A 24,336-nucleotide genomic window follows, 5' to 3' on the forward strand; every position below is an offset into this window, starting at 1 on the left:
GAATGCTAGTTGAACTGGGAATGCTAGTTGCCAGCGCTGTCAAAACTTTTCAAGCTATCATAGCGCTGTAAAATAGCGTTCTCACCCCCTTCAAAACCCCGCTGCGGTATCTTTCGTGGCTGGGTTTTATGCATTCTCTTGCATTGGTTCATGCTCTGACACCTCAAGTGATCCGGAGATACGCACAGTAGATGGCCCACGTTATTTGGTCGCCGCAGAATGGGTTACCGGAGCTGCGCTTGACGCCGCCTTTGCATAAGGTGCCTGTAAGCTTGATTGCTAGGTGGCGCTTTCCCAGCCCTATCCTGATTAATCAAGCGTAGATCATCCGTATACAGGCATGTAATGATACCTACTGCACTGTAATGGGTTGGCCCAGGGTCTTCTAAAACGGGCGAATTTCTTAGTAGTCAGCTACATGCTAGATGGTGCTGCTGCGATGAAGTGCATTGTGCCGATCCGCAATTTCCCGTCCGGCGAGAACTTGCATCTTCCAGCCGTCGTCCTTGATGTGCGATGCCTACGCCTACCAAAAATCATCCAAGTATGGTTTCACAGAAAACCCTTGCGTACATCCTCCCAACGACATTGTTGATCTCGTGTCCTCGCCCGGGCTTGCCGGGCCGCAACCCACATCCCACTAGAGAGGCATCCCATTTTGGTACCACGTGCCTAGGACTAAAAAATGTGGCATTGGAACTTATCTGAGTCAATTATATGTGGCATTCCGTGGCTATGGATGACGACCCCTTGTTGCCGTACCCTTACCTCTGGCTCCTCAGGAGACCCTTGAGGGTATCATCCCACAAGCCCCAAATAACGATAGGAAAAGATCGAATCTGGTTCTGGTTAGGATTCAGCCGCTGGCCCAACGTCGGGAATGTTTCGATGGCATCGGAGAAATAGTTGCGAGTGTCTTCACTGGTGCGCGTCCTCGGCCTTTCGACCTCCCCTCGGGCCCTTCTCCATGTCCAACAACTCGGCAATCACCTGCTTCAAGACCAGGCTGCATGTGCCCTTGTTATCAACAGCTACGGGGGTTTACGTAGTCTTTTCCATGACAGCTTGTGCGAATGTAACAGCGCCGACGCGGATGCGGACCCCTGAAGCCGATCAACCCTCGCTGCATCCGCAAGACAAATAAAGCAGCGCTTTCTTAGTAACATCGGTGTATCAAACACCACAGTACTAGACGGAGTGTGAGAGATACCCTTAACGCATCACGCATCCAGTTCTGGTTCCAACGAGCGCAGCTTTAAACTTCATCCTCAGGGTCCTCATCCTCATTGATGTCCAGTAGGCGATGCCGCAGCTTGCAATTTCTTGGTCTCATGCTGTCGATGCCAGACATCCCAAGCTCTCGCCAACTACCTCTTCTGCCACATATCCCCCGGTCCTCAGGGTGTCTGCGCCAGTCCGCCTTCCTGTCCGGGCCAGCCGGGATCAACCGCATGCAGCAAGCATTAACTATCGAGACCGTTAAACTGTTGCAAGTGCTTTGCTATGGATGGCGGCTATACGAGGCAGGATTTTCTCCCATGCTTTCAACGTACATGCGACATCTCGGTGTGCTGAAGGAGCCTGACTGGACCTCGCTCGTCGTTGCAGTCCACGCAAGCCAGGATCCGACCAACACGCAAGCCTGCCTAACATCCTGCGCGGCGCAGCCAAGATTACCATCCAGACTACTCCAATATGCACCGCCATCACGCACTCTTGATGTGAGGTTCGGAGGAGTCATCAGTCAGCCCATGATGACGGAAGCCAGGGACTTAACGCGTCGCGCCGGTCTGCTCCGGCTCGCAGGGGCCGAGTCTCGACGTGTTGGTGGCGGCAGAGTCCATGGTGGTCGACACGGCGATGTGGTGGTGAAGCACTCGGCCAAAGTATAAGTACGCGTATAAGTACAAGACATTAGACAGCCCTTCGCGAGATCCATCCTCGTCCGGTACAGCTCCATCAGACCAGCACATTCGTTTTCAAGACTTTAGCGCTCAAGAACGGCCTGTGCCCTCGTGCCCATCATGAGACGATCAATCCTTCCCCTCATGGCCACCCTCGCTGGCTCATTTGCTTTCACTACCCCTCGAGACCCCGATGCCTTCCTTCAGCCGCGGCAGTCGCCGTGTGAAAACACGCCTACCTCGCGCCACTGCTGGGGGAACTTCTCCACCGACACCAACTACTACGATGTCACGCCCGACACGGGAGTCACCAAGGAGTTCTGGCTGTCGGTCGTCGAGGGACCCTGCGCCCCGGACGGATACCAGCGGACCTGCATGACCTTCAACGGCACCATCCCCGGGCCTACCATCATCGCCGATTGGGGCGACGAGGTTATCATCCACGTGACCAACAACATGGCCAATAACGGGACCAGCATCCACTGGCACGGCCTGCGCATGCTCAACAACGCGCTCAACGACGGCGTGCCGGGCGTGACGCAGTGCGGCATCGCGCCCAACGAGAACATGACGTACCGGTTCCGCGTGACGCAGTACGGCTCGACGTGGTACCACAGCCACTTCAGCCTGCAGTACGCCGAGGGCCTGTTCGGGGGCATGATCCTGCGGGGCCCGACGACGGACGACTACGACGAGGACTTGGGCCTTCTGTTCCTGCAGGACTGGCCGCACGTCGAGGCCTTCGCCGGCTGGCACCAGGCCAAGTTCGGGCGGCCGCCACCCGTGGACAACGGCTTGATCAACGGCACTAACACGTTTGACTGCCGCGGGTTGGCGCCGACGGACCCCAAGTGCGTAGGCAGCGGCAAGAAGTTTGAGATGGTTTTCGAGGCCGGCAAGAAGTACCTCATTCGGCTGGTCAACGTGGCCATCGACGGGGTCTTCCAGTTCAGCATCGACGGGCACACGCTCAAGGTGGTGGCGCACGACCTTGTCCCCGTGGTGCCTTACACGACCGATAGCGTCGAGATCACCATCGGGCAGCGGTACGACGTAATTGTCGAGGCGAACGCGCCGCGGGGCAACTACTGGGTGCGGCCCGGCTGGCTCCTGGGCTGCGGCGCCATCAACAAGAACACGGACGACATCACAGGCATCGTGCGGTACGACCCCAGCAGCACGGCGGACCCAGAGTCGACGAGCACCGTGACGCCGTCTACCATTATCTACGGACTTCATCGATCATATGGCCCAATTCTACTTCAGAGCACAAAGTAAGGTAACGTAGCCTTAGAACATGGACGTGCCGAGGTCCACAATTTCCTGGTCAGGCTCACCCCGATTCCTGCGTCTCCATTCGCAAAGGTACCTACCTACCTTACTACCGGTATGTTTGCATAAAAATCCTCGCTTGGTGCGAAGGCACGACACTCTGGCGCCCGCTTACCTATTCCGGGTACTAGAGGGCAAGCTCGAGTTCGACGCAAGGCTCAAGTTCACCAAAGACGCTCACAGATGATTCAGAGAAAAAGTCGTTCCGACCTGTCTCGGCGAGCCTGTGGGCAAGACGGTGCCGTACCTGGCGCTCGACGTGACAAACATCGGCGGCGGCGTCATCAACGAGATCCTGGACACCACGTTCGACAGCTACTTCAAGTGGACCATCAACACCAGCAGCCTACTGCTCGATTGGGCGGACCCGACCATGGGCCAGATCTTTGAGGGGAAGAGTTTGTTCCCGACCGATTACAACGTGGTGGGTGTTAACGTGAGTCGGCCCTCTTCGCTGCTGGTTTGTGGTTGTGGAAACAGACGACTGACAAGTGGGTTAAGGCATCATCTGGCACCGATCCCGAATGGGCTGTCCTCGTAATCCAGGACATGAGCAGTTTGCGGTTAGTAACAGTTTCTCTCTTCACCTCTCCTTGACATGAACTAACGAGCAACATGAATAGGCTGGCGCACCCGATCCACATGCACGGGCACGACTTCTGGGTGCTGGCGGAGCAGGAGGGCATCTTTGACGGCAACACGACCGTCTTCAACACGGTCAACCCTTCGCGGCGCGACGTGGCGACGCTGCCGGGCAACGGCTACCTCGCCATCGCGTTCCAGTTCGACAACCCTGGCGCCTGGCTAGTGCACTGCCACATCGCCTGGCACGCCAGCCAGGGCCTGTCGCTCGAGTTTGTCGAGAGCCAGGCCCAGATCGAGGTTGATTCCGTCAGCCGGGCAGTATTTGACGAGACGTGCGCGTCGTGGAAGAACTTCAAACCCGTCTGGGAGCAGGACGACTCGGGAATCTGATGTGAGATATCGTGTTGTTCATTTCCTTGCTTGGCATGCTTGCTTGGCATTGGATGGTGGTGTCAGTACAGCTCTTTGGATACAGGTGTTGATCTTGTATCGGGACGGGAAGACGAAGGTCATGTGGTGCGAGGATGGCCGATGGCTTGTGCGGTATAACCTGTGGTTGAAACAGGAACGGAAATCAGTGGGTTGTTCTATAGCCTGTAATTAAATGCAATGAGTGCTTTCCAGTTCAGGGTGTTCAAAGGTACAGTACATTAACCTGAATTGGCAACTGCTGATCTGAAGTAGAAGGCGACCCGGAATAGAATCCTTCAATCTCCACCTCACTGCTCAGATAACTACAGTATTCAGCAGACCCTGCGGTGCCAGCTGGCAGACTCAGATCGGCACTCCGGATATGTCCGCCGGCCCGCAGTGATGGCTTGGCAACTCTGGACCGTGGATAACTGGTATCCATGACCAACCGTGCATAATGCATATCCGTGGATTCCGTGGACCGCCATCACGAAGCACACATCATCGAGTTCACACAATGAGCCGCGTTCCGACGGCTGAGCTCAGCAGATATCTTCTGACGGGGCAAGTTAGCCGCCGGGGCTGCCTGTATGCTCGAAACCCCCGAATCGCCGTATGTACACTCTTACGGCCGACTCGACAAACGCGAAATGTCTCGAGCCACGCCGCGACGTCAACAAAACTACCCCCCAGTGTGATCGCCTCGGCCGGCAACCCGCTCCGTAAACAATTGAAAGACGAGGCAAAAGCCCTCAAGGCGTCAGGCAAGAAGAAGAAGAAGAACGCCAACAACCAGACAGTCCCCGGCTGGGAGCTGACGGTCGGCATCGAGATCCATGCCCAGCTAAACACCGCCCGCAAGCTCTTCTCCGCGGCCGCGACCTCATTCAACGACCCGCCAAACAGCCATGTCGCCCTCTTCGACGTTGCCATGCCGGGTTCGCAACCCCTCTTCCAGCCCGAGACCTTGATCCCCGCCGTGCGCGCCGCCCTGGCTCTCAACTGCGCCATCCAGCCTGTCAGCCGCTTCGACCGCAAACATTACTTCCACTGGGACCAGCCCGCGGGGTACCAAATCACGCAATACTACCACCCGTTTGCCCGCGACGGCCGCGTCGTGCTGCGTGCGCGCGATGGCATAGCCCCCGAGGACGGCGACCGCGTCGAAATTGACATCAAACAGGTCCAGATGGAACAGGACACGGCCAAGACGACGGCCCAGCCCGGCAACGTGCATTGGCTCGACTTCAATCGCGTCGGTCTGCCCCTGATTGAGATCATCACACAGCCGCAGATCCACCACCCCGCCACCGCCGCTGCTTTTGTGCGCAAGGTGCAGATGCTGCTCAGCTCGGTCGATGCCTGTGTTTCCGGTATGGAGGCGGGCGGCTTGCGGGCGGATGTCAACGTTTCTGTGCGGAGGGCCGAGGATGTGGGCACGGGGAGACTGGGCACGCGGACAGAGATCAAGAACCTCAGCAGTTTCAAGGCGGTCGAGGACGCCATCATTGCCGAGCGGGACCGCCAGATTGCCGTTTTGGAGACTGGCGGCATGGTCGAGGGCGAGACGCGCGGCTGGTCATTGGGCAGTACCGAGACGCGCCGTCTGCGCGGTAAGGAAGGCGAGGTCGATTACCGGTACATGCCGGATCCCGACCTCGGGCCCGTCGTCATTGGCGAGGATCTGGTCGCCCACCTGGCCTCGTCCATGGGCATGCTGCCGGATGCCGAAATCGATGAGCTGGTGGAGACATACGGGTTGAGCTCCAAGGATTCTCTCTCGCTCATGATGCTAGACGATGGGGCTCGGATACAGTATTTCTACAACGTCCTCGAGGAACTGGAGACTCGACTTGGACTTTCCGAAGGGTCTGACCAGCGACATGCTCTGCTTGCCGCTAACTGGTGCCTGCACGAGCTGGGAAAGCTCACCGAGCTCCCCTCCGACTTGGACATGACCCCCGACGGAGAGTGCCGAGTCCCGTCCGGTGACCTGGCCGCCATCTTGTCGCATCTCCACAAACGAGAGATTACAGCCAGAGTGGCCAAGGATCTGCTTTGGGGCGTCTTCCGTGGCGAGATATCGGCTGGCGGCGTCGCGCAGGCAATCGAAGCAGGCAGCCTCTGGTTCCAGGAGATCTCCGAGCAGGATTATGCCAAGCTCGCTGATGCGGTCGTGCAGGGTGAGGACAAGGTGCTGGGCGAGTTCCTACGCTTCAAACAGGGCAAGGCCAAGGCATACCCGCATGGGAAGCTCATGTTCCTCGTAGGGAAGATGATGCGGGCAGGCCCGGAGCAGCGGATGGACCCTGCGTCTGCCGAGAGGGTGCTGAGAGCGAGGATCGAGGGCGTTTACCTCCCTGCTTTGGAGGGGAGCTGATTGGCTGCGCGCTCGGCACAGCATGGCGTTGTCGGCCACTCGCATGTATGTTATCTTGATCCGTCACATACCCGCAACGACACGGGTTTCATGGCGTCGTCTGGTTCCACTCATGTACAAACGCCTTCTTGACGGGAAACCCGCTGACAAAAGCATTGATCAAGCGGTGCCAGGGTCTTACGAAGTCGTTCACAAGACCCCCACAGTCAGTAAGCTAATTCGCCTTGTTTGCGAATCTCACATCAACTCCTGGCAACATCTGTCCTGTGCTGAGACCCTGTCACAGACTCGGTGAGCCTGGACCCAAGTGTCAACAACGGAAAACCGCATGCTTCCTCCAAAAATTTCTGCATTGCTGACGGGTACGCACCCTTCTGAGTTCTAGGACCGTTTGCTGGGCTTTCCAAGCCGCATCAGGTGTCAGTCCGCTGCACGTCATGCCACGGCCGGGTCGGGGTCAAACATAACGAGCTGGTCCGTCATAGACGCTGTTGCAAACGACGAATTCCCACACCGAGCCAATCCTCGGCTGGGGCGTCGATCTTGAGTCCAACCCAGACGGTCTGATGTTCGAGACTTCCCGCCCTCTTCGTCCACAATCATCAGACTCCCAGCCCGATTCTCACCTCGGGCTGTTCCTCTCTGACAGCGCCTTGAATACCCAGCTTAAGCATGTGCAAATATCGTGACCTCGGACCCTGCCGCCTCCGTGATCGTTTGTACAGCTGGAGGGTTCACAGCATCACCGTCACCAGCCATTCCATCCTTCGCCCGTGGTTCTTTTACCAACATCTCGCTCTTCAAATCGTCATCCCCCAGCGTGCATCCTCCCGCCGCTGGCCTTCCCACCAACCAAACACGCCATGCACGCACCAAGCAAGCGCGTCCCAGGCACCGCGTCGCAGCCTAGAGACCTCGAAGCTCAGGTCGCCGCCCCTCAGGGAGTAAAGCGCAAGGAACCTCGCGATAGCGCCGATAACGATCAGGGCAGCGCAGATTCTTCCGTTCGCGCTGCGAGGAAGCGACATAGAGAAGAGGAGTTTGTTGCGCGAATTTTATCTTCCTGTAACTTGAAACACAAGGTCGATATGCCGGTATGTGGCACGCTTGTGACACTGCGGGTGGACGATGCCTGGTCCTAACGATTGGCAGGAGCCCACCACTGTCTCTGATGGCGATGCCGACGTCGACGTTTCCGTAAGTCCGCCGTGGCACCATTTCTGAGAATGACTGCGCTTCGAGTCTTCCACCACCCTCGAGCCCGATCGCGAGGACTTTCTGACCGGCAGGCCTATTCGATACCCGGAGAGCCCAAGCCCCGTCCGAGAGCTGACCCTGTACCAGGGCGCGCCGCCCATCCACGACGCCGCGGCCGCCGCCGCTGTGGACTGGGAGACGGGAGACATGACCGAGGAGCAAATGGAAGGCGACATCCACACCGTGCCCACCCTGGAAAAGAAGCTGAAGAGACTCCGCCGCAAGCAGAAGGAGATCGTGAGCGCCATCACCAAGTTGCGCCAGCGCGGCGACGACATTAAGGATGCCCTGGACGAGCTCATCCAGACCTTTCTACGCCACACCAAGCAGATGCGGCAAGCCTTGCGTCGTGCTCTTCGGGGTTGACGGCTGCCTCTGGGTGAGTTCGGCAGCGTTCTTGGTTTAAAATGCTGGCATGCAGTTACTGATTCGACCTCGAATCTTTAAGCTCTTGAGGCTGGTCTATGGTTCAGCAAAGTGTCCTGGGATTGTCTTGGGGGGACATCTTCAGGGTTGAATTTGCTGATAAGGCCATGGTCGATCACCGGTCAGGATGTACACTGGAGGTAATGGAATCTTGTGTGGGGAAAGTGCCTGTATTCGATCTGTGAGTTTGATCTACTTTGAACTGAATATCTCATTAAGATCTCGACTTTTGACCCTGTTCTTTCTGGGCTTGCCCCGTTAAATAGAACGGTTCAACCCTTAGCCTTTGGCCTTCAATCTGTGCTTCGTCCCTCCTATTCAGGAGCGTGCTGATCCGATTCTCTAGAATTCTGTGACGCCGGGGCAAGTTTCTTCAATTTGGCTGTTTAAAGTAGGAGCTAGTGTGCTGCGACGCTACCATCTGCTGAATAATGGCTGGACGCCTCTAAGTTAGAATCTATGCCGGAACGTGATGGTGCTACTCGCACGTTGTAGATATATAAGAATAGGCTTTAATCTCACATCTTAGCAGGCGATTTCTCCTCTGGCCTCGAAGTAGCCGGCGGTATTCGCGTATTGTAATTTCAGCACCAGTTGGATTTAGATTCTTTGCAGACGACTTAGCTATGCGAAGAGGTCCTTGTAAGGTGACACACACAAGCTCACCAAGGAAGATGCACCGAATCCTCAACAGGCAGCAGGCAAGACGACTGTATTGTGCGTGCACCACTAACCAACTGACTGATCCTTGAGAGAGGGAAGTTCCAAGTTCCAATCTGAGTCTCCTGCTCTCCAGATATCCTCTCTCTGCTGCGAGTCATGTCGCTGCGCCATGAAATCCACAGTGTCTCGCCCGCCAATTGCCCAAGTGTAGGGCTCATGGTGGGGGCCCTGACAGTCCTGTAAGCAGTAGAGTAGCCTAGTTGTTATTATCTGCTGAGAGTAAGCCTTTCTTCGCCTAGATTATCTAGCGAGAACGCGCTAATAGCTACAGCTAGTGAGCTTTATAAGAAATAAAAACTACGAGAGCAGCCGACATAGTTGACCTGAATGGGTACTAGGCATAGAGTAGATGGCTTGGAGCTTAGGGAAGAGAAGAGTGCCTAAGAAGAAGAGTATAGGATAAATCTCTTAGGAGAGGTGAGAGTAGGTATAGAGTAGGCGACTTAGAAGAGGCTCCTAATGTAATGAATATTAATTGACTAGTGAATAGTCTAACTAATTATAGGATGCCAGTATTTCAAGTCCAATGACTTGAAACTCTGAGGTAGCTTATATACTATTGCAGTAGACCCTACTGCCACCACAGGAAAGGTATAAGGTAAGTGACTTGACAAAGGTGCAGAGCAGGTTGGTTGTCTGGGAAGGTATAGAGTAAGTGACACGAAAGAGGTAGAATAGGTAGTTATTGCTAATCAAACAAGGCTTGCCATTAAGTTACCATTCATTATCATTATTTTCATCGATGACCAACTCTTCACTCCCAACCGTATCTCTCGTCGGTCCTTCCATATCGTCATCGTCGTCCTCAAATTCGGCATAATTCTCGACATCGTAGTCATCTCCTCCTTTCGTCTCAACATCATCGTCCTCGTCCCCAGCATCCCTTGGGACAGACTCGTGGTCCTTGTGCCCCGAAAGCTGCTCAATGCGCGGCATAGGTGCAACTTCCTTTGGACGGTCGAAATCGTTCTCTCCCGTCTGCTGTGATCCGTTCTCGTTGTCTTTGTGTTCGTCATTCTCGATGACAGGGGCGCGCAGGTCGAGGTTGGCGTGCATTTTGCACTCTTGTTCCTCGACATCGTCCCCATGTTTGATGAGCAGGGCTCGGCTATCATGGCGGGCACGTTTGACAAGCCGTTGAACGTCGCGGTCGAATTCGTCGGCAGCGTCACCAATAGCGTCCGCATCTTCGGCCCGGCCGTGTTTAGAGGAGGACTCGACGTGTTCGGGCGGGCGAGCAGCAAGGTCGGAATTAACGTCTTCCAGCTCACTGCCGACAGCGGATTCCTCCTTTGGGATGAATATATTGGTAGATCTTGGCTGGTGGCTGTGTTCGGCTTGATCATGGCCACCATTGTAATCCTTGGCATCTGGCGCGGCGTTCTCATCTCGACTGAGGACAGCCGCCACTGCAGCCTCGTCGGGGTCGGTTATGGGCTCGTCCTCTGCATCCTGCTGGAATGGGTTGCCCTCGTCGAGTCCCTCCTCTGCTAATCCCGACACATATAAGTCGGACTCGTTCTTCGTATATTGCTCTGCTCTAGGCATCTTTCTTCTACGTCTCTCTCAATGTCGGTCCTTGATGCTATTAAGAGGAAGATGGCGGTGTGTGCCAGACTCCGTTAGGTTGACATAAGCAAGTTTGTGACAATTTTTGCCAGAACCACCCTGCATTGATGGTCCGAGAAATGAAGTTCACTGTGATGACATCATACAACTACTCTTGTCATAACGGGTCGAGTCTGGACCTCGCCTTCGTCCCAGCAGACCACCCTAACTCGATCTGGGTTTCGGGCCTCCTTTACCACCGCCGTGCATCGCCAGTTTTCCTTGTTCTCCTGTTTCCGGATCTCTGCCTCGATTGTCTTTCTGATATCGGCCACCTGCACCTTCCCCTTTTCTCCATCCTCCACTCTAGATGTATCGATTGTGCAAAACAGTGTGTCGGTGAAGGTCGAAGGCGTCGTGTTCGGTAGGGAGAGGGTGCGCAGCCCGCTCGGTTGGCTCGACGGTGGTGTGCGGGCGACGTCGGCGTACGATGCTTTTGGGCTTGACTGAGCTAAAGCCGTGAGGACCGAATTACGTGCTAGAGAATCGATCTGATCTCGGGCCTGTCTCAGTTCCTCATCGAGTCAGTTTTAGCGTCATCCACTCGACTCTTGCTATAACCCTGGCACACTATTCAATAGTCACACATTCTCAACTACATAGGTGGCAAGATAACCTTAAATTGCTCGTGATCAACACCATCACCCAAACCCACACCCCCCGGCACCCTCCCCCACCCTGCAACTACCACCCCCGGCCCCTTCCTCTGCTTCTTTCTCTTGCGGTACAACACTTCTGTATGCAGCTGCAGCTCCACTGCACTATAAAACCACTGATTCGACTACTACGTTGCTCTGCACTTACACCTTCATACCAAGTGTTTCCGAGACAACAGGCAGGACGGCTACCACGGATTCTCTGACAGCTCGTGCGACGACTGCGCCTCGGTGAGGGGCCAGCCGCTCAGCCTGATATGCCCAATATATGGACAAGGAGTATAAGCCTCGAGCCATGCGTCACTGACTAGACTGGCCAGCTTGCAGTCCCTGGAAGAGGTCGATATCTGCAACGAAGCCTTCTATTCCCCCACAAGATCCTTCCGGTCCGGCATCGTTGTCGACGCTGTCGTGTCACGGCATTGCCCGACCCTGCGACACTTTCCGGTCCACATGTAGGCGTCCGATATGAGCCATTTCCCAGTCCGAGGTCGTGAATAACGAGCCCCCTCCCAGGCAACTCTCCATCTAGCCTGGCCAGCTGGGACTTACCGGCGGCCACCGCGACTTCGGTCTCCCACGGCAGTCGTACCTTACGCAGACTTTCCCCTGGGATGGCTCATGTTAGGACTCAAGCACGACCTCGCTACCCATTGGGTTGAAACTGCATGTACTCCACGACGCTTCTGCCGAAAGGATTCTCAACCAGGGCGCGGCGGCCGGGTGTGACTGGATCCAGGGAATGATGATTCAGCCACATCCGCAAAAGTTTGTGATGATGTTGCCATTGGCCCCGCCTAGCCAAGCTAATGGAAATGCACGATGCTAACCCGACAGACAGCAAGAGATGAAGACAGGAAGGTGGTAGCTTAGAGGTCCCAGTGTAGTGATACATATGCCAATGCTTCCTGTACACATGTCCATCCTTACCCCGGTCATCCTCCATATGGCTCGCCGTGGAGCTGCATCAAGCCGAATTCACACTTCAAGTCTGTTCGAAGAGGGCTCAGCGGACATGGCGCTGTACGTAGATGTCGGCTCGGGATCAGGATGAAACGAGGAGTACCGCTGAAAAAGAAATAGATTCAATATATATGTATATGCGAAACCCCAACTCCAGGCTGCCTAGAATATGAATCTATCTATACCGTTACCCAACCAAGATGAACTTTCAAAGGAATGCTTCTTAACCATGTAGCATCTACCAGTGAGGAGTGTTGACAGCCAGGCCCATGAGGCAGCCGCCAATGAGACCAGCAATGGGGACGGTCATGACCCATGAGAAGAAGAGGAGGCCGACACGCTTCCAGTTGACAGCCTTGAAGGTGCCGTTGCAAAGACCGACGCCGACAGTTGAGCCGGTAATGCACATGGAAGTCGAGACGGGGAGCTTGTACTGAGAGAAGATGAGGATCGTGATGGCGGCGCCCATCTCCATAGAGGAGCCACGGCTGGGCGAATGGTAGGTAAGCTTGTTACCCATGACTATGAACGATGAGTTAGGATGACGATTTCAGTTCGGCAAGTGACTTGTGGCAGGACTTACCTCTCATGATGTTGTAGCCATAAGTAATGAAACCGATGCAAATCACGGCGGCGGTAATACCGAGCTGCCACATTGGGACCTCTTCCTTGGAGGCACTGGGCTTGCCCTTGGACCAAGCAGCGTACATACCGGCCCACACACCGACGGCATTACCGACGTCGTTGGCGCCGTGGGCGAAAGAGGCGGTGCAGGCGGTAATGATTTGGACGAATGAGTAGAGATGCTCGACTTCGTTGGCGTACTTCGGGGCGTAGCTGTACACGCGCTCCATGCGGCGGCCTTCGGGGGAGTTGTGGATGCCGACCTGGGCGGTGTGGATGTCGTAGTGGGTGCCGTAGAGCAGGCCAGCGACCACCATAGCCGGAAGGCGCTTCACCATGGCAATCAGGTTATGTGTCTCGTGAATAGAACCCGCCTGGAGCCTGTTCTTGTGAAGGGTGCGCATCGCCCAGCCGAGGGGACCCGGTTGCTTGCGAAGGTTGGCGTTGTGACGCTCCTCGGCATCCTTGAGCAGTTGCTGGTACTGCTCGTACGTGTACTCGATGGAGGGGGCGGCGCCCTTCTCGCTGTCCGAGTTGGCAGAGGAGCCAGGAGCGACGGGGGTGATGTCGTCGACCGCTGCGACTTTCTTCTCGGTAGCATCGGAATCGGAATCGGTTTGCGAATCCTCCTGGATGACAGCATAATTGGGAACCTTGGCCTTGACGTTTGCGGCGTCGGGGGGAGGAGGGCGCTTGTAGAGGAGCGGACCGCGGATGATCATCCATGGCTTGAGGGTGTAGTCCTTGTTGACAACCTTGCAGTAGACGTAAGGGACAAAGAAGAGGGCGGACAAGATGCAAAGACCGAAGCCAACGCCAAGGGTGACCGAGGCGATGAACCATGCAGGCTTCTTGTCAAGTCCAAGATTAGGCGAGCCCTTGTAGACGATCGAAAGCGTGCAGATAGTGCCGGCAATGAGGAAGAAGAACGGCGAGGTGTAGACGGCCCAAGGCACGGGATTCTTCCGCATATGGACCGTCACCTTGATGAGCCCAAAAATGATGGCGCCGAAGCATGCCGAGATGAAGGGGGCCATGCAGAGGCCAGCGAAGATAGCACCAAGACCTTGGCCGTCGGCCCAACCCCACTGTACCTTGCTTACTCCGACAGCAGCGACACCCACACCGGCGATGGAAGAAACGAGCGAGTAGGTGGACGAGACGTGTGCCGAGTTGCGCGTGCACCACATAACCCAGATGGCGGCACCGGCAGAGGAGCAGGCAAAAGCGAGCAGCTGGACGCCAGCGTTGTCGCCGAAGGCGTTGCTAGGGATGATGCCGTTCTTGATGGTCGAGGCCGTCCTTGCGCCGACAGCGAGGGCGCCCGTCAACTCGAAGATGGTACAGAGGATCATGGCCTGCCTGTACGTCACGGACCGCGACGAGACACTGGTGGCCCACGCGTTTGCGACATCGTCTAGTTACAAAAGTCAGCAAACCGCTTCGCGAGCAAAGGGAGGAGAGAGGAACGTACTGGCGCCATTGTTGTAAGCCTCAAGCAAGGCAAAGCAGGTGCCAATGGCGAACACGTAAGTGTAAGCGTCGAGAACCATGTTGGCGACTACCGGTTTCCTCGAGGCTTCGGGTCGCGAGGGCTTGAGCCGGAGGGACAAGTGTCGGCGAGGGAGTTAGGATGCCGACGGAACTCTGAAGGGGCCATGGTAGGAGGGTGTACTCAGTTATAGATGACAGGTGGACCTCGCAATCGTTGCGCAATGCGCATTGCATGCATCGGTGTTTGCATCGAGACTCATCCCAGCGAAAAGCATTCTGGACCCTTCATTCTTTGCCAAGAGCATCCATTCGGTGACGGATCCAGACCATCAGGCAGATCGCCCATTGGGACAATCCAATCGTCCAAGACATTGCTGCAGGTTTGGGCATGGGGGTAACAACGTGCTCAGAGCGGAAGGCGAAACTGGGAAGGAAAACGTGGTCCCAGAACCGGACGTTATTCGTCGCCGGGCCAGGGACCACTTGCCAAGCCTTCGGTCGCCCGACTTGGCTGATCGAGCGCCCCTTCTTGGCGTCGCCTCGCCGAGGGATCAAGAGACCAAGAGATCGTGGGCATCTCTTGGGATTTCTTGGGATTGCTTGTTTCGCAGCAGGTCCTCGGCTCACGTGCGTTATGACTCTTTTGGAAATCCACCGCTCGGCACCACTCCAACTTGAACCCTGCCGCTGATGAGAGCGGACGTTTTTCCCCGGACCTGTCGGAGGGTTTCGTACCGCCACCTGCAGTCTGAATCGGCTTGCATCAGGTAATTCCTGGCTAGACTTCTGGCCACCTGAGTATGCGGGTGCATATGCTAGATGGGTTAAGTCTGCGCTCCCGACGCTCACTTCGGTCTCTGAACACAGCAGTAGAGCCGGCATTCGAGTCCTCCGAAACGCGGCATGCGAAACGCTTGGTCGCCTACGGTCTACCAGCCGGCGGCCCCTGAGCTTTAATCGGTGGCATTCGACATTTCTTTTCTAGGGCTGTACGTTACTTGTCAGTTTGAAACATGTACAGATAGTGATGGAGCCAAGTCAGATGTACTTATTCCTCGTGAGCATCCTGTTCAGCCTCCGCTAGGGCTTGCCAAAGCTCCCGGATTCCATCAACGTTCTCGTGCTCCTCCCCGCCATACAAACGCCATAATCTATCTGCCTCTGCGATTGCCAGGCGCGCCCTCTCCAGATGGTTGGTGTCCAAGTACGCTTTCGCAAATTGTTGGTAGTACTCGACAAGCTGCGGATCAAGCTCCTCCTGCTCAATCAACGACATCGCTTCGCGCACAAGTTCAGCTACTCGTTGACTGCCTAGTCGCTCGGCCTGGCCTAGGGTAAGGTGAACCTCACGTAAGCGTTCCCGACGGCTGTCAGAGAGATCCCTCTCTACTGTCCGCGTTGAGCATAACGCGCAGTTACACCGAAACCCCCAGGCCTGAAGCGCCCTCTTGCGTTCTTCGTACGTGTGCCCGAGTGGCGCATCTGAGAGTCGATTGTAAGCAAGTGTCTTCTCCGACGACAAGGATAAGCCTCACAACTGTGCGTAATTTCTTCTCCGACGCTAACGTCTCTCAACGCCACAACTTCCATCGCCATGTTGCTGTTTGTGAAGCGCCAGAAGGAACTGCGATTTCGAATCTCAGCGGCGATTCTGGAGATCTATACCAAGGGCCTTCTCCGCCGCTCTCACTCACTAATCACTCTGGTGTGACACTTACTTCGGGCGACAGTTGTGGTTGACTCGCTAAATTGCAGGCCGCATTCTGTCAGTGCTCGTACTGACGGCTGGCCGTTGATGCAGGAGACGCCCAGGCGCATCCAGATGACCACTTACCGAGCCATTGAGGAAGAGGGCCAGGTGCTGAACTGCTTCAATCTCGATGCCGAAACCGTTGGTACGGAGAGCCTCCAAAATCGGTTCGCCCCCTGAGCTCCGCGCCAGACCCATGATGGCTCGCCTCTGCTCTGTCGGAAGCTGCCTCACGCTGGTTTCCATCAAGCGTCGCTTCTGCCGCTGGGTGTAGCGGTCGTTGTTCACAAAGTCCAGTCGGATGATAAGCACGGGGAAGTCGACCATGATGATCTGATGCTTCGAGAACCTGCGCTTTGCCACGACGCCTTTCCCGCGCCCTGGGACGTTTCGGATCTCGTAAGCCGAGCGCTCTCCTGGTTGCTGCTGCCCCGAGTTCGCCAGTTGGCGCCTAAGAACGGGCGGGACTCGGGAGTCGTCAAGTGATTCGACGACACTCGCAGCTAGATCGGCGGTGGTAATCAAACTGAGTCCTTGATTTCCACGGAAAGCGCTCATAGTGAAGACGCAATCCTGTTGGGCCGTGTCATCCTCTTTTGAAGACTCGAGACAAAAAGGTTTCTGCGACCATGGTGACCAGTCACTGGCAAGTGGACAGGTTCCTTGTCCCGACTGCCTAGTCAGAATCTCATTATGTATGTTCCAGCTGCATGCTGCCCAATCTGGTCTGTGGCTATGAGACAACGCTGGGCAACCTTGGAGAGCGATGCAAAGTATCAGCAAAGCCAGCAGCCCAGAGTTCAAACTCTGTTTTCGACCCAGGTGACGGTAGGTCGTCGGAACTGCCATATCGACGTGGCGACTTGGATGCTTAAGGGTATGGCTTCAAGTCTCCGCCCGAACCCCTTGTTTCGGTAGGAGGAGGCGAGTCCCCGACACGATTGGGGACGAGATACCTTGATTAAGAGGGCGATGTCGAGTCGGCGACGAGACTGCAAGGTGCGTAGTGCGGCCGCTGCTCTGCTCTTGCTAGTCAAGGTCACTTAATAAGGGCCTCACCTGGGCAAACGGGTCAGAGAACGCGCAAAGTAGGCAAAGAAAATGAGAGAGAGGGAAAGCAAGGGCGTTATTGGGACGTGATGTACTCTGCGACAGTTATGTCGGTTGAATCTAGCCTTTTATCCCGCCTATCTGCTCAAGGAGCCGTGCTTCTCGTGCGTTATTGTAGTTGGCAGTCGAGACGAGAGAGAATTGGACACATGGCATTCACGTTGCGATGCTGAGGCTTCTGCAATCATGTAAGTCTCTAGCCGATCGGGTAAATCATATGTATAAGCGCCCAGGGAGCGACATATCGAATGCAATCAATGCACTTTTACCCGGTACCTTATTTCGTATATCTGATGGTGTGTGTTCCGTCTGAGACCAGCCGCCCCAGGGCCCAAGCATTGTGCTTCAGTGGGGCCTTCTATGTTTCGAGTCGTTTCCCTCCTAAAATACCTCTGAACGTTGCAAACTTGGTGACATTGAGGATAACAGAAATGCACAGAGGGACAAAGTGGCAAAGCGATGCTTCAGAATCAGGCAAGCATGTCTTGGCCTTACAAAGAAATGCAAAGTCATGCTGTGAGCTCCCGATCAAATCCAATCGAGATGCTCAGAAGTGGACAAGTGGGGTTCTTTCGAGCCAATAGGCATGACAGGAAGCCGGAAAAAGAGAAAAAGAGAAAGGAAAAGGGAGAGAAGAAAGAAAAAGCGACAAAGGTGGTCTCCATCTTTCCTCTTCCATTCTTTATTCTTCCCTCTTCTTTCACTTTGCCGTCCCCATTTTCACAGCTTTATATCTCTTACCCATCGCACTTTCCATTCCTTTTCGCTTTTTTTCAATTCCGTCGACCCAGCAATCGCAACGCTTACCAACAACTCCCCACAACATTGAATCTCAAAACCCGCTGAGGCCTTCATGGCACCTGCATCGAAGCGGTCATCACTGTCACCACATGCAGAGGGAATGGTACGCTCTCCCTCCATCTCTCCCGCGGTTGCAATCGTCCTTAAATGCGCACTTGAATCAAGGTTGCTGAGGAGGAATGAATCGTCTCCCATCCTTGCCATTTCAGGATTCAAACGAAGTCGTTTGACGGCAAACGCGTAAGCGGTCCTTTCAAGCTGACCGAACTGACACAGGAGGGAGGTACGGAGTCATCACCGAACAACAGCATCACCGTCGCTCCGGGCAACCTTGTTCGCCCAAAGAGCGCCGGAAGTGAGACCGAGTCGGCAGGCAGCAGCCCAGCGACCAGCAGCCCGGCAGTGATGGCGCAGGCTGCTGACGAGGCCGGCGGACCCAGCAACCCTCCGTCCACTGGTGGTGTCGGCAGAGACAACAGGAACGGCAGGGAAGGGAGCAGCAACGGGCAGGTGATGCCGCCTGTTGGGACCAGGCCTGCGAGCAGGGTGCCAGCAGCCCCGGGGGCTCGAGACTACTATCACGAGTATGAGTACTCAGACCTTGATGAGATCACCATGCGCCAGCTCAATGAGGACATCCTCGCATACCGCTACGACCTCGATTACTGCCAAGCTCAACTGGAGGAGGCAGATTTGACGCCGCAGGAGACGCGTACGCTACAGCTTCGCACGCTTGATCTCAACCATCAGATCCGTCACTGCACCCACCGGATCGAAACCATCAAGGCTCAGTCACGCAAGCAGGGTTTCCGCCTTTCGCATGGCACGATACCCGTTGCGCCTTACGCACCCAACGGCAGCAACGGCGGCGGCAGGCAGCATCGAACTGTGAGCGGCGGGTATGGTGTTGCGATGCCCTCAAGCAGGCACGTAGCCGCCACTCCGACCCTTGCGACCAAGAAGCGTCCCATTCCGGAGGAGGACAGCGGAGGAGGCGCAAAGCGGGTGAAGTTGGCGTCCCCCGATGTCGAGATGATCCCCGGACTGGACGAGGGTGTCAACACATCCCTACAGCGGCTGGGCTTCTGGAAGTGCCGTCTCTGCTCGGCACCGAAGTACCTGCTGGCCGGAGCCGGCCGGTCCCCGGCAGCGCCATGCAAGTGGCCGCTGAAAGACATCTCCAAGATGATCACGCACTTCACCGAGATGCACGGAGAGCATTCGCCTGCCGAGAGGTGCGTCGAGCTTGGCGCAGCTCTGGCCCAGAATCGTATGTCGGCCCTTCAACCCGCGTCACTTGCGTTGTGTTGCCTCTTGTGCCTCTCCGACCTAACATCGCAATACCAGGCGGCCCTTTTGAGTACTGGCTTAGGAGAACCCGAGCCCAAAACATCAGCGACGGCAGCATCATTGACGACTGCTTTGAGAGGTTGCTCAACGGGGAGATGCCCGAGTTGCTTCGCCGGCATAGCCGGGCTGCCGCAGGAATGCCCGTATCCTGACCGCTTCATCAACGGCGAAGGAGGACATTATGCGAATTCTCCACTTTTACGGACGGCGTTCGGTCTAGGTAGCGCGTGCAGCGTCAGGACATTTCTGAACCAGGTGTGGTAGGCCCGAGTTCATCGAGGGAAAGAGGTTATCTATCCCACCTTGTCGCTGATGGTGGCGCTGATTCTTTAGGGATACGGGCGATTTACCACCAAGGGACCCAGAATCTTTATGCCAGAATTGAGCGAGTTGCGACGGAGTCTAGAAATGCTGTGTGATGGATCTTGATAGCGCCATGGTCTCTGGTGTATCAAGGCCACAGTCCACTTTGGCACTTTTAGCCCCTACAGCGAACCGCCACTCCGCGTCCATGTTGAGGCCTGTCGTCGGCCGGCGATGATGCCCGGAGAACACAAGATTGTGCGCCTGCCCGATCCCGGAACCGCTCAATAGGCTGTCGACCCACGGTAGCCAATCATGAGGGCAATCTGGATCTCCAAACTAGCGGGTCAGGTGGAGCTGGCGTGCTTGTCCGCTGTGTTTTGTTCTTTCCTCCATCTCAAACACGCGAGTCTCTCGACAAAAAACTCGATTCCGACAGGTCGCTTCTTCTGACAATGGGTATTGCTAGAAAATTGACCCTTTGTACCGGCGTTTTGACGGGACTCGGCACTGGAGTGCTGGGATACCTTGGGGCCACCACGACCATCGTCAGTCCGCTGCCGGAAGATGATCCCTTATGGCGATCAAAGAGCTACGCCGCGTACAACTCGCACCGGAACCCCTCAACGCAAGATATATGCACCAAGAGGATATCACTAAGCAGGATTAAGCCGGAGCTGCTTAATCATGAGGGCGATCTTGCGCTCGAGTTCTGCCGAGGTGTCTGGGGCGGTTTAGGTGAGACATAGCACTGAGCGAGAGATGAATTGTCACGATGTTAATTTCTCTGCTCACTAACACGGGTCTCTGCCCCTGGGACATTAGGCTACCGGCTTCAACGAGCATATCTTGCCCGTAAATATCAGGGCCCGGACACCGCCGCCCAGCTGTGGACGGTTGATCAGTTGACTAAGTCAACATACGAACCGGGAACCCAACTCACGGACCATTTCGAAGTGGTCGAGAAGACGCCTTCCGAAATTGTTGTCCGCTGCGGCGATTCCCCAAGGAACTCGAGCCCTCGCAACTCGGATGGACTCTTCGTCATCAGTGCGGCGGTTGACCGCGAGCGTGGCGAGGCCGTGCTCGAGTTGAAGAGCTGCTTCTTCATCAGCAGCGGCAGGATTGAAGGCATCTCGGGACCGATGCCTGGCTGGATGGAGGTGTTGCACAGGTGGTACTCCAGACTCTGGATCGAGACAGGGTCGTGGAGGGTGACACGATAGTCATTGTCAATCGCGTTCGGTACCACAGGCATACGTCGCTCGGCTTCTAAACGAACACCATGGCGAACTACTGTACAATACAGTACACCATGAAAAATCATGTGCCTTCCAGGTCTCGCTATTTGATCGAGCAGAGTTGTGTTATTCGCTCAACCTTACCATTGTTCTAGAATGCTGCTGCAGGAATGCGGGGTTCGCCTCCAAGCATGGCGGAAGCCCGCAAATAGGAAGAGCGGCCCTCACAGAGGTACCATGCAATTAAATGTCTCTGCTGAGATGGCAAGGGTATGTTGATAAGCCCATGTGCGAAACGGGCATCTACTGGATTTCATCCCGCCACGCAGGACGGGTGGCTGCGGCTCAAGTGACCTCCAACCAGTGTAGTGCTGCTCAAAACGCGCCACTCAGTGTGAGACGAACCAGACCGACAAGTACAAGTACAGCACGAGAGCCCGAGCTCGAGCGGCAACTGACCCTTCCCCGTCTTCTCCCCCAATCCATCACTCCGTGCTTTCTGGAACAAAAACATCAGAGCATCACATTCCAACGCCTTTTACGACGGGAATGCCCTTGTATGTGTAGCCCCTTTGTTCCGACATTCGTCGCTCATTCTGTTATAACTCGGTGACCATATTTCAGGCCTTGACTTCTGAATATTTCTTCACCAGGACTCCATGCTAACGGGCTTTCAGGGCCTATACCTCACTGGCGTAATAGCCATGGACGGCAAGCCTGCCACGGATCGGCTTGATGCCTCTCGGCCCAAAGTTCATCCTCTCGGGCCTCTCACAGCTCACGAAATCACCCAAAGCGCTGACCTCATCCGTGGATGCTGGCCACATGACATTGACTGCCACTTCAAGGTCATAACGCTCCTCGAGCCTGCCAAGGTTGAGCTCGCGCCGTACTTGGTTGCGGAACGGGCGGGCCGGGACCCTGGCAACATCGATCGGCGAGCATTTGTCGTTTACTATTTCAGGGGAACGGTCAGTTCGGACCATTTGATGACGCTCTTAAGTACCAGTCGTGCTGATGACGTCCCTAGCACAACCTTCACGAGGCGGTGGTCAACCTTACTACCAGCAAAGTCGAGTCGAATGCCAGGCTCGGCCCGTTTATGCATGCCAATGGCGATGGGGAGGAGATCATTGCGGTGGAGAAGGCACTGCTGGCGCATCCAGACGTCCAAGCTGAGATCGCCAAGCTGAAGCTTCCCAAGGGGTCCGTTGTGGTTGCCGACCCTTGGATATACGGTAAGCTAGCCTCGGTGTTACCATGGATGTTGGCTGGCTGCTCACTTCAAAAGGGTCCGACGGCATCAAGGATGGCAGCTTTTACGACGACAAGCGTGCCATGCAATGCTTCCTGTATATGCGCGATCCCCGGAACCCTTCCGAGCTGGACAGTTGCCATTACGCGTTTCCTCTACCCATCTCGCCGGTTGTCGACCCAAATACCCTGGAACTGATTCGCATTGACATTTTGCCCACTGGCCTCGACGAGAAGGTCAAACCGCTTACACCCTGGCAGACGGCGCCTCCCAGCGAATACATCCCCGAAGCTCAAACACTGCGTACTGACCTCAAACCCTTGCGGGTTGTGCAGCCCGAGGGTGCCTCCTTCACTGTCGAGAACTTCTCGGAGCTGGGTCGTCTGATCCGCTGGCAGAAATGGGACTTCAAGGTCGGCTTTAACCAACGGGAGGGCATGGTCTTGTACGACGTCCACTACGACAACAAACCCCTCTTTTACCGACTCAGCCTGTCCGACATGGCCATCCCTTACGCCGACCCACGGCATCCTTTCCACCGGAAAGCCGCCTTTGACCTTGGCGATGCTGGGGCCGGCATCATGGCCAACAACCTGCAACTTGGCTGCGACTGTCTCGGCAGCATCTACTACATAGGGGGCATCCTGGCCGACAGCTACGGGAAGCCGGTCAACATGCCGAATGTGATCTGCGTCCACGAGCAGGATGCCGGGATTCTGTGGAAGCACACCAACTACCGGACCAACCGGGCTGTTGTGGTCCGAAACCGCGAGCTGGTGCTGCAAACAATCCTGACGGTCAGTAACTACGAGTATATTTTGTCGTTTATCTTCAACACGGCAGGCGACCTCACGTACGAGGCACGGGCAACGGGCATCCTCTCGACCCAGCCTCTCGACCTCGACCTGACCATGACGCCACACCCGTTCGGCACGGTGGTACATCCCGGGGTCCTCGGGGGATTCCATCAGCATTTCTTCAGCCTTCGCATCGACCCCATGGTGGCAGGCCACGGCAACACGGTCGTGTACGACGAGGCCGTTGCCATTCCACGAGACCCCGAACTCAACCCACATGGCGTGGGATATACGGTGCGCAGAACCGAGGTACAAAGCTCGGGCGGGTACGACCTGGACCCAAGCACAAATCGCAGCTTCAAAGTCATCAACCCGGCGGTCCGCAACGCCGTCAACGGCGCAGCGGTCGGTTACAAGGTTATGGTGCCGCCCATGCAGGCGATCCTGGCCGACGCCGACAGCTTCCACCACAAGCGAGCCGAGTTCGCCGACCACAGCATTTACGTCACACGGTATGCTGAAGGTGAGCTGTATGCTGGCGGCCTCTACACGAATCAGAGTCGGGGCGGGACTGGGGTGCGCAGCTGGGCCGAGAGAAAAGACAGTCTGGCGGAGGGGGATCCGGTCGTCTGGGTCCAGTTTGGCATCAACCACATCCCCCGCGTGGAGGACTTCCCCGTCATGCCCGTCGAAACACTGCGTGTCATGCTGAGACCCGTCAACTTCTTCGACCGGAACCCGGCTCTCGACGTGCCGCCTAGCGAGCAGGAAACGAACTGCAGCGTCAACCTGAATGGAGCGAACGGTAGTGTCGAAGCGAGGCTGGAAAGAATGACGCTTGGTGGTGAGGATGGGCAGATGAGGTATTCTTGCGCTTCTCATGGAGGTGTCTGATAAACTCTGATCCCAGCGATGCGAGCACGTAAGCGAGCCAGAAGTATCATGACGTTGTATTTGGTGGTTGAGTATGATCAAGTACCATGGAATGATATTGCATGCAGCATTCTGGTAAAATGTGAAACCGCAGGTGTACAATAGGGAGTGAAGTTCATCGGATCGCTTCAATTCAGTGGTTTGGCTTTTCGATCATTGGATTCATTCATATCCCGCTGCGGGTTCCCAACATTCGATGTCGAGCACAGACGCGTTGCGACCCCCGCGCGACGTCACCCCTCCCCACCTTAAAGTCCTCCGCTAATGCATCCGGAGTGAAATCGGCCTTGGAAACATGTCAAGTAACACGGCAAGGGTCCTGGCCATTTGACCTCTATTCTGTTAAGCCTGTACAGATACCATGCATATTGTCCTGTGCTGTGAACTTGAGCCGCGGGTTCAGATCATCAAAGGATTCGCAAAACTACTTGAT

At 55.8% G+C, this 24,336-nt stretch overlaps 11 protein-coding genes across 11 annotated transcripts; 5 read left to right on the plus strand and 6 right to left on the minus strand.

Moving 5' to 3' along the window:
* Positions 1–1,754: 1,754 nt before the first annotated feature.
* N657DRAFT_663484 (multicopper oxidase) lies at positions 1,755–4,447 on the plus strand (the record flags this gene model as incomplete). Its single annotated transcript, XM_062795187.1, has 5 exons — positions 1,755–1,886; positions 2,121–3,118; positions 3,429–3,672; positions 3,738–3,799; positions 3,860–4,447. 5 exons carry the CDS (start codon positions 1,755–1,757, stop codon positions 4,209–4,211), a joined length of 1,788 nt encoding a protein of 595 aa, XP_062648201.1. The 3' UTR covers positions 4,212–4,447.
* A 302-nt stretch (positions 4,448–4,749) lies between these two features.
* On the plus strand, positions 4,750–6,612 carry N657DRAFT_572261 (uncharacterized protein; the record flags this gene model as incomplete). Its single annotated transcript, XM_062788878.1, has 1 exon — positions 4,750–6,612. The coding sequence occupies one exon, from the start codon at positions 4,750–4,752 to the stop codon at positions 6,610–6,612; it is 1,863 nt and encodes a 620-aa protein (XP_062648202.1).
* A 2,333-nt stretch (positions 6,613–8,945) lies between these two features.
* N657DRAFT_644663 (uncharacterized protein) lies at positions 8,946–9,192 on the minus strand. Its single transcript, XM_062792800.1, has one exon. The coding sequence runs from the start codon at positions 9,174–9,176 to the stop codon at positions 8,958–8,960; it is 219 nt and encodes a 72-aa protein (XP_062648203.1). The 5' UTR covers positions 9,177–9,192; the 3' UTR covers positions 8,946–8,957.
* Positions 9,193–9,732: 540 nt separating this feature from the next.
* On the minus strand, positions 9,733–10,566 carry N657DRAFT_633524 (uncharacterized protein; the record flags this gene model as incomplete). The annotated part of the gene is made up of 1 exon (XM_062791217.1): positions 9,733–10,566. The coding sequence occupies one exon, from the start codon at positions 10,564–10,566 to the stop codon at positions 9,733–9,735; it is 834 nt and encodes a 277-aa protein (XP_062648204.1).
* A 1,313-nt stretch (positions 10,567–11,879) lies between these two features.
* Positions 11,880–12,389, minus strand: N657DRAFT_391358 (uncharacterized protein). Its single transcript, XM_062787154.1, has one exon. The coding sequence runs from the start codon at positions 12,226–12,228 to the stop codon at positions 11,929–11,931; it is 300 nt and encodes a 99-aa protein (XP_062648205.1). The 5' UTR covers positions 12,229–12,389; the 3' UTR covers positions 11,880–11,928.
* N657DRAFT_391234 (phosphate transporter) lies at positions 12,356–14,586 on the minus strand. Its single transcript, XM_062787151.1, has 3 exons — positions 14,344–14,586; positions 12,829–14,286; positions 12,356–12,767 (listed from the first exon to the last, which is right to left on the minus strand). Exons 1-3 carry the CDS (start codon positions 14,420–14,422, stop codon positions 12,484–12,486), a joined length of 1,821 nt encoding a protein of 606 aa, XP_062648206.1. The 5' UTR covers positions 14,423–14,586; the 3' UTR covers positions 12,356–12,483.
* Positions 14,536–15,405, minus strand: N657DRAFT_391251 (uncharacterized protein). Its single transcript, XM_062787152.1, has one exon. The coding sequence runs from the start codon at positions 15,243–15,245 to the stop codon at positions 14,649–14,651; it is 597 nt and encodes a 198-aa protein (XP_062648207.1). The 5' UTR covers positions 15,246–15,405; the 3' UTR covers positions 14,536–14,648.
* A 6-nt stretch (positions 15,406–15,411) lies between these two features.
* N657DRAFT_571070 (SET domain-containing protein) lies at positions 15,412–16,962 on the minus strand (the record flags this gene model as incomplete). Its single annotated transcript, XM_062788785.1, has 4 exons — positions 15,412–15,845; positions 15,899–15,987; positions 16,082–16,107; positions 16,198–16,962. The coding sequence occupies 4 exons, from the start codon at positions 16,960–16,962 to the stop codon at positions 15,412–15,414; spliced, it is 1,314 nt and encodes a 437-aa protein (XP_062648208.1).
* Positions 16,963–18,076: 1,114 nt separating this feature from the next.
* On the plus strand, positions 18,077–19,526 carry N657DRAFT_571654 (uncharacterized protein; the record flags this gene model as incomplete). Its single annotated transcript, XM_062788823.1, has 3 exons — positions 18,077–18,127; positions 18,301–19,294; positions 19,372–19,526. 3 exons carry the CDS (start codon positions 18,077–18,079, stop codon positions 19,524–19,526), a joined length of 1,200 nt encoding a protein of 399 aa, XP_062648209.1.
* A 442-nt stretch (positions 19,527–19,968) lies between these two features.
* On the plus strand, positions 19,969–20,974 carry N657DRAFT_391297 (uncharacterized protein). The gene is made up of 2 exons (XM_062787153.1): positions 19,969–20,415; positions 20,503–20,974. The coding sequence occupies exons 1-2, from the start codon at positions 20,133–20,135 to the stop codon at positions 20,901–20,903; spliced, it is 684 nt and encodes a 227-aa protein (XP_062648210.1). The 5' UTR covers positions 19,969–20,132; the 3' UTR covers positions 20,904–20,974.
* A 218-nt stretch (positions 20,975–21,192) lies between these two features.
* Positions 21,193–24,057, plus strand: N657DRAFT_617623 (uncharacterized protein). Its single transcript, XM_062790527.1, has 4 exons — positions 21,193–21,475; positions 21,596–21,889; positions 21,949–22,156; positions 22,210–24,057. Exons 2-4 carry the CDS (start codon positions 21,623–21,625, stop codon positions 23,862–23,864), a joined length of 2,130 nt encoding a protein of 709 aa, XP_062648211.1. The 5' UTR covers positions 21,193–21,475; positions 21,596–21,622; the 3' UTR covers positions 23,865–24,057.
* The last annotated feature ends 279 nt before the right edge of the window (positions 24,058–24,336 follow it).

Source organism: Parathielavia appendiculata (assembly GCF_033297405.1).
Source record: "Parathielavia appendiculata strain CBS 731.68 unplaced genomic scaffold N657scaffold_5, whole genome shotgun sequence".
NCBI lineage: Eukaryota > Fungi > Ascomycota > Sordariomycetes > Sordariales > Chaetomiaceae > Parathielavia > Parathielavia appendiculata.